This window comes from Phragmites australis, chromosome 1 (genome assembly GCF_958298935.1).
Source record: "Phragmites australis chromosome 1, lpPhrAust1.1, whole genome shotgun sequence".
Lineage (NCBI taxonomy): Eukaryota > Viridiplantae > Streptophyta > Magnoliopsida > Poales > Poaceae > Phragmites > Phragmites australis.
Genome location: NC_084921.1, coordinates 21,376,779 through 21,390,993, shown reverse-complemented (window position 1 = coordinate 21,390,993; position 14,215 = coordinate 21,376,779). Strand labels below are relative to the sequence as shown.

At 41.7% G+C, this 14,215-nt stretch overlaps 1 protein-coding gene across 1 annotated transcript; it reads left to right on the top strand.

Annotated features, from left to right (window-relative positions):
• The first annotated feature begins 212 nt into the window (after positions 1 to 212).
• On the top strand, positions 213 to 10,417 carry LOC133912668 (protein ALTERED PHOSPHATE STARVATION RESPONSE 1-like). Its single transcript, XM_062355521.1, has 4 exons — positions 213 to 1,569; positions 5,908 to 6,086; positions 6,757 to 6,980; positions 9,404 to 10,417. The coding sequence occupies exons 1-4, from the start codon at positions 384 to 386 to the stop codon at positions 10,203 to 10,205; spliced, it is 2,391 nt and encodes a 796-aa protein (XP_062211505.1). The 5' UTR covers positions 213 to 383; the 3' UTR covers positions 10,206 to 10,417.
• Positions 10,418 to 14,215: the final 3,798 nt, after the last annotated feature.

The following is a 14,215-nucleotide window of genomic DNA, read 5'->3' as shown; positions in this document are numbered from 1 at the left end:
AAGGAACCAACAATTACACAATGCCCCATTTCCCTTTATCAAAGTAGCTATCGGGAAATTGGCAACATAGCTGTTAACTGTAAGACTCCGTTTGAAACATAGAAATTGTGCAGACTTGTAGCAGAAATTTTGTGAGATTCTCGTGTTTCAAATAGAGTTTTGCAGGGGCAAAAAATATGCAGCTATTACTTAAAAAAATGAAGAAGAACAGCAAAGACCAGCTTCAACTCCGCCACTTTCGCCACTCCACAGCTGCACGGAACCCACAGTGCATCCACCGCCACGGGCCATCACCGTTCTCCCCCACCCCGACAGCATCGCACCCCATCACCAGGAGCCCCTCCCGAGAATCGCCGGAACCCCATCGCCGGCCGGCCGCCTCGATGGGGTGCGGGCAGTCCAAGATCGACCAGGAGGAGGCGGTGTGCCGGTGCCGGGACCGGAAGCGGCTGATGGCCGACGCCGTTCAGGCGCGGAACGCCTTTGCCGCCGCCCACACCGGCTACACCGTCCGCCTAAAGAGCACCGGCGGCGCGCTATCCGACTTCGCCCACGGCGAGGCGCCCGACCCTAGCCTGCTGGCCTCCTATTCCCACCACGCCGCCGCCGCCGCCGCCGCCGCGGCATCCGTGTCCGCGCCGCCTGACCCCTCCACCGCCTCTGTCCTCAGCGCGGCCTCCCCGCCGCCCCCGCCGCCATTCTCTGACTTCTCCCACTCCAGCCTCCAACGGTCCTCCTCCACCCCCAACATCCCTATGCCCGACCCGAGGGCCGACGCCAAGAACCGGCCCCCCACCGGCGCTGCTATCCGGGAGGAAGACGAGGACGAGGAGGAAGATGATGGGCATATCAGGACCGACAGTGATGATGATGATGACGACGATGACAGCGATGACGAGGATGATCACCATGAGCATGACGATGTTAGTGTGGATGGCATGGTTCACGGACGGCTGCAGAAGCGGGTTGTGATTGATAGCGTGGGATCTTCTCCGGTGACACCACCTCCGCCACCACGTCTGAACCCAGCCCCACCAACGCCGGCCTCCGCAACGCCACCACCTCCGGTGCCAGAGTCACAGATGGCTACCTGGGATTACATCTTTGGTCCGATCCCCACGCCACCACTCACCCTAGAGCAGCCCCCTGATGAAACTTGGATGGAAAGGCACGAGAAGGAGATAGTGGCTGAGGTGAAAGCACCTGTGACAAAACCAGTTGTTAGTGAACCAGCTGCTGCTGAGGAAAGGCCACCACATACAGCCGCAGAGAAACAGAAAACCGTTGAGGAAATGGTGGCAAATCTAGCCCCATCAAAACCTATTGTTCGGAAGCCACCCAAGGCTCCTGGCCCACTGCCGGCAGTACACTACCAGCATGCCTCATCGATGGGTATTGTTGAGACTCGAAAGGGGAAGATGATGGCGGCATCAGGGACTGCCAGCTTGCTACAGATTGTTACTCAACTTGATGATAACTTCCTCAGAGCTTCAGAGAGTGCACATGATGTGTCAAAAAAGTTGGAGGCCACCCGAATGCATTACCACTCCAACCATGCTGATAGCCGAGGCAAGTGTGGCCACTCAATTTGTTTCCTGATCCTTAGTTATGCAATGCTGCTCACCCATTGAGTCAGAAAGTACAGTGTGCTTCCTTATCTTTAGAATATTTACTCGTGTGCATCAATGTCCTTTTGGAATAGAAAAGTTAGAGCCTAGAATGCTGCTCTTTAGTTTGTAATCCCACAACCGTAGGATATCTGGCATTGGACTAGCTTTAATGACACATCTGATTTGTTTCTATGTGATAAACTGGATTAAAATGGGGGACTTCTAATTTTGATGCTGTAACACCATGGAACTTTTATTTAATATGGGCTTGTGTGTCTAAATTGCAAAATGCACACATTTCGTTTATCCAAGCTGATTAAAACCTTATTGAAGCTTTATTTCGTAATGCGAATGCACATGTTGACTGTAAATATTGTGCTGTAACCTAGCTGCTTGCTTAAATTCTGTCTTATATGCAACACTGGAACAAGATTTAGAAGTTATCATGCTGTAAGGTGCTAAGGTCACCTCAGTTTAGTTTATTTCCCCTTGTCATATTCTTACACCTTGAAATAATTAATCAACCAAAACTTTGTCTGCCTGAAAGCTATGTGACCATCATGTCAAGTCTAATTGGTGCTTTAAAATTGTTTAAACACATGTACTCATTCAAGTGGGCGTCTGTGTGAAACAGTCAGTTTGGGGGTAATATTTTGCCTCAATACCATGCTGACATGGTGGTGGGATGCTCTAATATGTTATTTACTTTTATTGTATTCCTTTTATGTGTGGATTTTTGTATCATACAGGTATTGTATGGCATAAAATTTTTGTTTGGATAAAAAAATCATTGTTTGTCTTGTCGAAAGTTCATTGAGCAACGTAATGAAGGCACTATAGGCAGAGGCTGGCTATTTTGTGCATACCATAGTCATTATATTGACTACTATTGATATCCCCGAGAGCTTTTTGCTTTCAACATAATTTTTAGTAACATATCAATATGTGGGTTTCTTGAATTTTATTATGAACCAAATACATAAGCCCTGGTAATTGAGGCACAAGTTGCAGAAAGCCAAGATATATTGATTAGTGGCACAACCCCTGATCTTTTGGCTTAAACATTGCACAAACCACATTAATGTAATTTAAAAGGCAAGAGCTTCATGCTGGTGCTATGCCCATTCTATTTCTGGCTGCCATCATCAGCACTGCTGATTGGGAACTGGAACCACACCACTAGGAGCTCGGCTTCCATTTTAAATTGCCTGTGGTTTTCTGCAGCATTTGGACCACAATACCCAGATTTTTTTATCCCATTACCAATATACGTGCGATTTGTTACCTTGACTGAGATGATGATGATGATATGAGCCTTGATGACTATAATATATAGATCCTCATGGGCCAATAAGGGCCTAGATATATATACTTAACACCCCCCCTCCCCTCAAACTCAAGGTGGCATAGGAGGCTTAGAAACATTAAGTTTGAGCAAATGAAGTCGATGATGCGCTTGAGTTTGAGCTTTAGTAAAGAAGTCTGCAACTTGCAACTTTAATAGCACATAGTGAGAGCAATTGTTTTCTGATGACAATGAGACCGAGTAAAGGAAGCATCAACATCAATATGCTTTGTGAGTTCATGTTTCACAGGATCATTAGCAATTTGTATTGCGCTAGTGTTATCACATAAAAGAGGTATGGGTGCTTCACAAGAGACTCCAAAATCATCCAACAACCAGCGAAGCCATACAATTTCTCAAGTAGTAGTGGCAAGAGCTTGAGGTTCTGTCTTTGTACTAGAACACGATACAACAGCCTGTTTGTTGGACTTTCATGTAAGAGAAGTACCAAGAAGAAATATAATAACCAGTGACAGAACAAAGATCCATCGGATCACTCACCCAAGTGAAGTCCAAGCAAGCATAAAGCTGAAGCGGACTAGAATGAGCATAGAACAAGCACTAGGATGATGTCCCCCTCAAGTAACGTAATACTCGAAGCAAATGACCAAAATGCACAGAAGTAGGAGCACTCACAAACTGAATCAAAATATGAACTGTATGAGCAATATCAGGTCTGGTGATAGTGAGATAAACAAGGCTACCCACAATACGACGATATCGATAAGGATCCTCAAGGAGTGTGCCATCGGTAGGATGAAGTTGCAAATGAAGTTCCATAGGTGTAGCAACTGTCCTAGTATCAGTAATGCCAGAGCTAGCTATGAGATTCTGAATGTATTTAGATTGGCAAAGGTAGAAACCCTTTTCAGAAGTCATAACTTCAATCCCCAAGAAGTAGCTAATAGGGCTTAAATCTAACATCCGAAACTGCTCACTGAGTTGCTTCTTCACATGAGCAACATGCTCAATATCATCTCCTATAATCAACATATCATCTCTTGTAATCAACATATCATCAACATATAGGAGAAGCAAAGTATGTTCTTTTGGAGATAGGTGAATAAATAAAGTAGGATCATGATCACTAGGTGAAAAATCAGCAACCTGTATAACAGAGACAAACTGCTCAAACCAAGTGCGAGGAGCTTATTTGAGGCCATACAAGGTACGACATAGATGACAAACATATACTGAAGGAGCATCAACACCTAGAGGTGGCTGCATATAAACTTCCTCATGCAAATCACCATAAAGAAAATCATTCTTAACATCCATCTGAGTAACAGTCCAGGAGCGTGTAGTAACCACTGCAATCAAGGTACGAATTATGGTAATGTGAGCAATAGGGGCAAATGTCTCCTCATAATCTCGACCCTTAGTTTGCTAAAACCTTTGGCAACAAGATGAGATTTGTATCTCTCAATAGAATCACCTAACTTTGTCTTAATTTTAAACAACCACTTACATGTGATAGGAACTGCATGAAATGATAAGGGAACAAAATCCCAAGTTCATGTACGATCAAGTGCAGCAAGCTCCTTAGACATAGTAGACTACCACTTAGGAGCTAGGAGGAATATATGGTGGAGGAGCCGAATCCGGAGCAGGAGTGGGTGAAGGAGCTGAACCCGAATCAGAGGTGGGTGGAGTGGGCTTAAGAGAAGAAGGAACAGGGGCATGATCACCAGATGGAGGAGGAAGACATAGAAAGGAAGTGGACTCTGTGGGAGAGAATGATGGATGAGTGAAGGGATTATAGAAGAAGGGACGGTCCTCAACAAAGGTCACATCACGAGAATACGCATGCGACGAGAGGAAGGATCATAGCAACGGTAACCCTAATGCTCAGGACTATATCTAAGAAAACACACTCAACCGACTAGACAGACAACTTAGTCCGCTAACGAGGTGCAAGAAGGACATAACAAGTATATTTGAAAACCCGAAGATGATCATAGCTAGGAGTACCAAAAAAAGCCTCACCAAAGTATTTTTTGGCCAGCTTTGAAGATGGCTGCTAGTTAATAAGATAGATGGCTGTAGAAACAGCTCCCCCCTAGAAATAAGAAGGAACAAAAGATGCAATGAGGATTGTGCAAGCAATCTCTATAAGATGGGTGTTTGCGTTCAGCAATGTCATTCTGAGCATGAGTCTCAGGACATGAGAGCTGAGTAAGAGTGCCCTCGGAGGTGAGGGGCTGACGAAAAGCAGAAGATATGTATGAACCATACGAGCAAAAGATTGATATATAGAATATAGTTGGGTGTGATGTTTCATGAGATAAATCGAAGTATATCAAGAATGATCATCAATAAAAATGACATAGTAATTATGACCATCTTTTGAAGCAAAAGGTGAAGGACCCTATACATCGGAATGAATAGATCAAATGTACCACATGGTAAGAAATATGATATTATTTGTTACGTTATACTCTGCACACTTAACTATCATAATAATAAATCTATGCACCTAACGAAAACCAGATAAATTATTTGATTACTTGTTAAAATAATATCTGATTTTTTTCGAAGACGTCATTTGTTTATATCAGCGTTGTGTAATAAAATATATCTTGTATTTTCCCATCTGTTACTTGTTTTCTGTGTTACCAAGTTAGATTATAAATCTTGTCGCATCATTCTGTCAATTTTTTAAATTCCTGACTGCTGCCATCTTCTATACAATTAGGAATTAGCTGGTAATCCCAAGCACCTTGAGGGAATACGTTTAAGAATTCAGTATGTCATGTGAATTTGTATCTGAAGATGCACTCATGAAAAGACGTACTTATAGCTCCCTTTTTCCCCTCTATTTCCCTCCAGTTTTGACTGAGCTTTAGTTTCCTGTTTTATGAATTGTGATTTTACTTCTGTCTAATGCATTTCAAGTGTGATGTAATGATGTTGAATTTGCTCTTTTCTAATGCTTTTACTTACTTTTTATAGGACATATTGATCACTCTACAAAAATTATGCATGTTATCACATGGAACCGCTCCTTCAAGAACTTACCTGACCATGATGACCTGAATGATAATTTTGAGATAGATGAAAGATTTGAAACTCATGCTGCAGTTCTTGATAGAATGCTTGCTTGGGAGAAAAAACTGTATGATGAAGTGAAGGTGATGTATATCCAATAATTTGTTTAACATTTTGGTAGTTCTGGTGATATTGCTTTCAAAATTATCTCTGCCTCTGGTCTCTTCGTTCTGAATGTAAAAACAACGCTCTGGAGCTGTTAATGTTAATGTTTTTGGATTTATTCATTTCACTTTTGTAATTCAAAAACGTCTGTCTTAGTCAATGTGACGCTTTGATACCATTAATGAACACCCCTGCACTTAAATCCATACTGTTAGCATAATCTAACCTTGTGAACAGAAACTAGCTAATACTGTTGCAACTCATATTTTAAGTATTTCCTAACATGGTATCACTCTCTGTGGTTCCCCAAAAAAAAGAGCTAGTGGATTAATAATGTCCTTTGTATCGATCAGCCAGGGAGTGCAGGGTAGCTGATAAATTTTATACAAATTGCAATTACTTGAAATCCTGTCATTGGAAAGGTACATATCAAGTGAGAAGTCATCTGGCCAGTTAGTGGAAGCACAAAGTGTAAATAAATCAAACTGCCCAATACAAACTTTAGGCCTGTTGTTTCTTAGTATCTCCTAATATGCAAATATGTGAGAGATGACTCATTTTCCATGCTTGTTAGTATTTTTTTTTTTGTTCAATTGCTGACAACTCATTTTTCTGGTTTACCTTTATTTGTTGCAAATGCCAAATTAGGCTGGGGAGCTTATGAAAATCGATTATCAAAAGAAGGTGGCTCTATTGCATAAGCAGAAGAAACGTGGTGTTAAACTTGAAACCCTGGAGAAGACAAAAGCTGCTGTTAGCCACTTACACACAAGGTACATTGTAGATATGCAATCCATGGATTCAACAGTTTCAGAAATAAATCAGCTTCGTGATAAACAGCTATACCCAAAGTTAGTCGACCTTGTTGATGGGTGAGTATTCTTTCACAGCAATTGAAGTATGTATAAATTTAAGCGTAGCATACCTTGTTTACATTTCATTCAACTGCAATGAATTGTCTCAGTGATATGGACCTGCCTATTTGTCTGTTACTTTGTTTAGTTTTCCTTCATGTCAACATGCTATGATTAAGTTAGTGCTAGTACCTCATTCTTATCACTAGCTTATTGAAGCTCTAGCATGTTTCTTTTTTGGCTTGATGGAGGTGATGCTGTAGTTTTTATTAATTGAACACTGCAGCAAAAAGAAAAAAAAATGCAGTGTGAGGCATATAAATCATTTGTCATAATTTCAAGTTACAGGAAAACAATGCTGCCACATAAGCTCTGTGCTATGCAAAACTTATTAGAAATACAATAATATTGAAATACTTTTGATGGATATTTGCCAGTTTTATTTAATGTGACATCACAAGCCCAAATACTTTACTGAACATGAGCCTTCACATACACCTTGTTATAAAGCAAAAATGCACACATAACTGAAAGATATTTTATTTGGCAGTGGAGGTTGAGCTTGCCCCCCCCCCACCCCGGTATCGCCCGCTCTGGCGACTCAGGACTCAGGGGGCGACTAGACCCCCAGCCCAACACCCCCCAAAAACGAGCTAGATCCAGCAGTTGTCACCGCCGGCCAGACGACGGTGGCGGCCAGCGGCGGCTTCAAAGCCGGGACACCGCGGCCACCCCTCTCCTCTCCCTCCGTTCCCGCTCTCCTTCCCCCCTCACTCCTGTCGTTCGTCGCGCTCTCCCCAGGCCGATCCGCCAACATGCGTTTGTTCGTCGGATCTGCCCTTCCCAGCCGGAATCGCACGGATGCCTGTGCGTTTGCCGCCTGTGGGCTTGAGAGTGTTGCGTGGCCCTGTGCTTGCTGGCGGTGGGCTGTTAGGGTGGGGGCTGCTACCCGGATGGTCGCCGTACTCCCTGGCTCTCTCTAGCCAGTGGTCGTTTTTTTACTGTTGGCCGCTTTCCAACTGCCAGCCATGACGCAAGTGGCAACTGCACGTTGGGCAGTTCCTTGCTTGTCCCTGTGCTCCTTGTGGTGACCATCCGTTATCGATGCAATCCTAGCGACCATGTTGTGTGTCGCCGCTGGTTGTCTCTTGATGGTGGTAAGTTGTTCGGGCTGTCATGCTCTTGTTTTCTTGCAGGTCTTTGGCTGATTGACCCATCGAGACTCTTGGCTCTCAGGGTGCTCCGTGGCTAGGGGAGTTTTTGGGCGAAAGCCCTGGCTGGTGTCATGCCATTGCCGTCGACGGTGACGCCCGCGGGCGTCATTACCTCCCTGGAAGCATCGTGTTGAAACTTCTCCCTGGGTTCGGAGTATCCCTCTGTCGTTGTTCTCACATCTGGCGGCATTCTTTGCAAGGCACACCATCCTCTGTTGCTTTTCGGTGAAGCTTCCCTGCACCTTTTCGGCGCATCGAGGCTGTGGCTTTGTCCCGATGTCCCAGGTCACCGTCAGTTAGGTAGTCAGGCGTGGGAGTTGGGCTCCGCCTGTTTAAGTTGTAGGGTTGTTCTGGTTGAGATGCTAGCTCGACTTAGCTGCTTGCGGAGTTGCGTTGCTTGGCGCGGGCACTGCTTCCGTAGTCGTCGGGTTGTATGCTGCTAAGCCGGCCTTTGTTGTCCGATTGTTTATGGGTTGTGGTTTTTTCCTTTCTTCTTTATCTTACGCGTGAGCTGGACGCCGCAGGTTGTAGTACTATGCTTATTATGGTTTTTGGATCCAGTTTTCCTTATAAACTGGGTCATTTTCTTCTTAATGTAATGGCGCGCAACTCTCCTACATGTTCGAGAAAAAAACTGATAGATACTTTTATACCTATAAATTATTACCCCTTCGTCAAAAAAAAATATATATCACGTTTTATTTTTTCTTTCGCTCTTCTAGTCAACTTGTTTTGAACTTTCACTGTTCTTCTGTTTGCCATGTGGATATTGATACTACACACTAGATAATGGTTTCTTATTAAGCACTTGAATTGTTTAAGCATAAGGGTCATAACAATGTAATTTAATGGTTGGGATAGTATGATCAAATTTTTCTGCAACTAATGGAACAAAAAGGTCAGTGTGAATTTCGTAATTGTGTATATTATTTGTGCCTGTTGATAGAAAATATGTGATAGTCCCATAAAAAGCAGATGCGTCTCTTTTGTCAATGTCAAAGTAGCAAATGAGGCTTTTGAAACAACAGTCACAAATTAGTGAATTCATCATCTGTGTGATGGCTGCAATAAACAATCGAAGGGCTTTGCATTTTTGTAAGGATTTGTCTTGTGAAATGAGAAGAAACAAACTTGTGCTGTATAATAGCTTGCTGTTCTTGGTCTACTGGCAGTCTATGGAACATATTTCTTACCATTCCCCTTTAAGTTAGTATTTACCTTTTGCAGAATGGCTAAGATGTGGAGTGCTATGCACCGTCATCATAGGAGTCAGTTTATGATCGTCATAGGAGTCAGAGGTTTTGAGGTTCCTCCTGTTCCAAGAGAGACAACTGATTCACATTACAACCAGACTTGCGAGCTACGTGACATCGTTAGGGAGTGGCACGTGCAGTTCGAGAAACTGATGGACAATCAGAAAGCATACATCAGAGCACTCAATGCGTGGCTGAAGCTTAATCTCATCCCTATCGAGAGCAACATGAAGGAGAAGGTCTCCTCCCCTCCAAGGCAGGTGGATCCACCCATCAAGCACCTGCTGTATGCCTGGCATGACCACCTTGAGAGGCTTCCAATTGAGCTTGCAAAAACTGCCATTAAAAGCTTTGCTGAAGTCATAAGCAATATTGTACACCTTCAGGAAGAGGAAGTAAGCCTAAGGAGGAGATGTGAAGAAACTCGCAGGGATCTGAACCGAAAGAAAGGACAGTTTGAAGACTGGCATCAAAAGTATTTGGAGAGACGGGCGGCCTTAGGTGAGGATGCAAACCCTGAAGCAGCTGAAACTCAAAACCGAGATCCTATCGAAGAGAGGAAACGTGCCATCGAGGAAGTAGAGATTAGGCTGAGGGAGGAGGAGGGTGCCCACCATAGGCTTTCCAGGCAGGTGAGAGAGAAATCACTTGCAAACCTCCGGACACACCTGCCAGAGCTCTTCAGAAACATGGCTGATTTCGCTTTCTTTTGCCATGACATGTACAACAATTTGAGAAAAACTGCTACCATGCCCAAAGATGAAGTCCAAGGCTGATATTGTACGTTCGTAGTCGTACTCAACCAGCAATAGGAGAAAACTTTGGCTGTAGGTGTTTCCTGGTGACTTGGGGATCCTGAGGTCACTCTCAATTTGTCGGAGTACGTTGTAGAGCTAGTGATCATTAATTATGTTTATAAATTGAAATGATCCTTCCTGAGTTCATTGTTTATTGCCATTCTGTGTTATGCGTTGATGCCTTATTTTGACCTTCGGTTGCTCCAGCTAATCCTCAGCCAAAACTTTCTTTTATGTTCCCTCGTTCCCTAAGGCCCTGAATTTGTTCTGTTTCTCAATGGAAAGAGCCCCTTCATGTACTCACTTCACTTCCGGGTGAGCCAAGGCATATAAATTTCTTGGAAATTACATTATCTAAAACTTAAAATGCATCATGAAAAACATGCTACATTTATTAGTTCAAGGCGTGGCATTCCCTCTCTAACTAGTAGGTATATTGTGTTATACCCTCAGATAATTCGTTCTTTTGCATCTCATTTGTCCTTGGAGTATCGTGTCGAGACAACACAAGCTCACATAAGTCACATTTCTAAACAAAAGAAGGCAAAAGGAACATTCATTAATATTTTCAGTGAAAAATGTGTTTAGATTCCCTTCTAAGAATTTTTTACTATTTTATGAGATGACTAAGTTTTCAAAGCAAGTTTTTTTAGTCATAAAGTCTTTCTCGGAGTATTTTAGTCAATTTTAAAACAATGGTTTAGGGCTATCCAGCGTGTTGACCTGCAGGCTTTGGCGCCGGACGGGTTTGAGCCCGTCTTCCAGGAATGGTGGCGGAAAGTGCAAACTAGAGTTCACAATGAGGCTCGGAAGGGTTTCAACTCTCTCGTCATCTTGGTAGCTTGGGATATTTGGAAGCAGTGCAACCGTTGCGTCTTCGATGGCATTCGGCATGATATGGTGTCCCTCTTGAATGACATCTTTGACGAGGCTAGTCGTTGGGGAGCGGCGGGAGCTATAGGGTTGCGCTCTTTGTTAGTATGAGTGTTTTGTTGCTGTCGCAGGTTAAGCCTGTGGCGCGCATGTATCTAAAAACTAATCCGACCGTTGGTTCGGTTCTGTATTCTGTTTTTTCTCCTTCTTAATATAATAACACGTAGCTCTCCTACGTATTTGAGAAAAAAAATATTGATAATGAGATACAACAGCCTATCTTCAGGTTTTAGATGTAATTAAGTGGCTAAAATCATTGAAACTCCACCACGAACCAAATTCTGTTCTGGTGTCGTTTATGAAAAACCCGTACAAAAAGTTTACTGTTTTAAATTAACCAGTGAAATTGCACAAGTAAAAAAACCGTATACAAAAAACAAATGCAATTAAGGAACTAAAGTGCATTACGTTAACTATACAGCATAATTACATACAGACAACATTTTTATCTGTATGTTTGACTCTATACATATACCGTTTGGTTGCCAAGTAAAACCGTATGTACAACATTCATATAATTTACACAATTGCAGCCAAGTTTAGTGAGCACTGAAATATTTAAGAGGCAGAAGAAGTTTGCTCCAAAAAAAAAAAAAAAACAAGGCAGAAGGAGCATACGCTTGGAAAGGTTAGAACTTAGAAGTTTCATTGGAAGGCTTGTAGGCATATTTAGAGTCTGTTTGTTTTAGTTTTAAATTGTACGAGTCTGATCTATTCTGTAGAATTTGTAAAAAAAAATTCTATCAGATTATGAATTGTAGGATTTTATAGTATATCTTGATTTGTGATAGCAAGAATCAACTTTTATATTGTGATAATTTATTTTTACTTTTAGAGGTAGAATTCATAATCAGAATAAAAAATAAGCATAACCTTATATGCAGTAGTGAGGTTGTACGCTCCGCTGGCTGGGCACACAACTTTTGAGTAAACCAAGAGGTAGTCCTCTTATTAGGTTACTGGAGTTCAACACTGAGCCCCATTCTAAGGTTTAATTCTTTCTAGCATCTCCCCATTCATCGTCTGAAAACTCCTCATGATCTTTAGCATGGCTCCCCAACATCTTCTCCTGAGGAAAAATATTACTATTATTCCGATTCTTTAATGGCCAGTGCCTATCAGTCTTGCAGTCAGTAATAGGGGACGAAGTAGCTGAGGAGCTACTGGTGACCAGGGCTGGTTGAAGCTTGCTCCTGTGAGTCCTTTCTTTCAGTTCAACAACTTTTTCGTGGATGCTCGATATCTCTCCTCTGAAAATAAAACAAAAGAAAGAGTGTTTGAAACTTGTCCTAATTATATATGGAGTGTTGCATTTTGTCGATATGGGATGAAAATTTACTAAACCTTCCAAACGAAGTCTGGTACTTGCTCAATTTTGATGAGGTCTATTAACTAGCAAAGACTGGATAAATATTCAGACCCAAATATATCTAATCGAGTTAATTGGCCTGGATTATTAATGAAGAGGAGAATCACTTTCTTTGTAGAAGTTACCGATGATGCTTTGTCTGCAAAAGAAGTTTCTTAGCAAGGCATGCTAAGAACCACAAATGCAAGAATAAAGAACCCGATAGCCATAGGTAGCAGGACTATAATACTGAGGAGAGTGTTAACATACCTGATATCAATGATGCGCCCACGGTCCAACAAAAAAACCTCTCAACTGCAACAAAAAAAGAAATGTTTGAAGGCATTAATACACACCACAAATCATACCAGAAGAGCAACGAATAGATGTGTCAGAAGAAACAGTAACATCTGCGCAATATGCATTGTCCTATATGAGCTGCGATTACCAAAATATTTTCTTCAGCTTCCTTTCGGAACTTCATTCACTCCTCCATTATGCTCCCCAATTCAGTTTCCTTCTCTTTACACACCAATAGATCTAACTTCTCTTCCTGGCTAATCTGCTCCCTTGCTGAAGTCTCTTCTTCAATTGAAGTTGCTAGTTGTGCATCTAGTTCAATGATCTGCAGAATTGTATTGGATATGAGAATAAAGCAACACAATCATTTTCTCAATTGCAAAATCACAGCACATATCTTTCTACTTCAATGTTGTTCGTTTGCACACTATGATATTAATTTAGCACACTTGTTACCTTCTCAACAATTGTAAGCACGTTATCTCTCTCAGCATCACTCAGCAGACAATTTGGTAAGCCGAGACTAAAGGTCCTTAGCTAAAGATGCCAACAAAGAATTTTCTCCATATACTATTTGAGCTTACTATCAAAGAAGGAATATGTAAGCTTATATTTTTCATTACACATGTAGGTAATAGAGCATTACGAAAAGGACTACCTTATCATTTGACTCTTTTGAATTTTTAATGAGCTGATTAAAGTTTTCTACCATGGCAACAAAAACTTGATGTGCCTCGACAGCATCTTGTTTTGCTTTTCTTGAATTTTCCTCTTGACGCTCCACCTCTTTCATCCTTATAGTTGTTGGTTCATATAAAGAACTCAATGCTTCCTGTAATAAGATTTAGACAGAATCATCTAGGTTCACCATGCATGTTAAAATACAATCCTGTGTCTCGAAAGTATTCTTCACAGCAACTTTTATATTTAAGTTTCTAGAAATATACAACTCAGGCATAATGTTAATACCAGAAGAAAAGAACTTACTATAAACCATAATTTCTTTAATGTTTTTAAATTTTGGTCATGGGGTTCTGGCTGCATGCATGCATGTAAGTTCCCAATACAGGATTGAACTTTGACATTCAAGAAAAAGTTAAATAAATATGATAACAAGGACTGAATCAAATAATTTCATGAACTTTGTTCATGTATACAGCGGTGCATTTTCTTCTTTAGATAAACAAGCATGTAAGCTGTGAAATAGCTAGTTGACTGTTTTAAAATGGTTGATTTAGATGTCAAATTTAACTTTCATTAAGAATTGTCTACGGTTTCTGATATATGCATTAGTTTTCACTTAAGCTTCATTTCGAGTGACTACAAAGATTGAAGCGCTAGGACGAATAAAATTGTTTTTGAGGACAAAACTTAATTAATGATACTGAAATTACCTTGCCATTAGTAA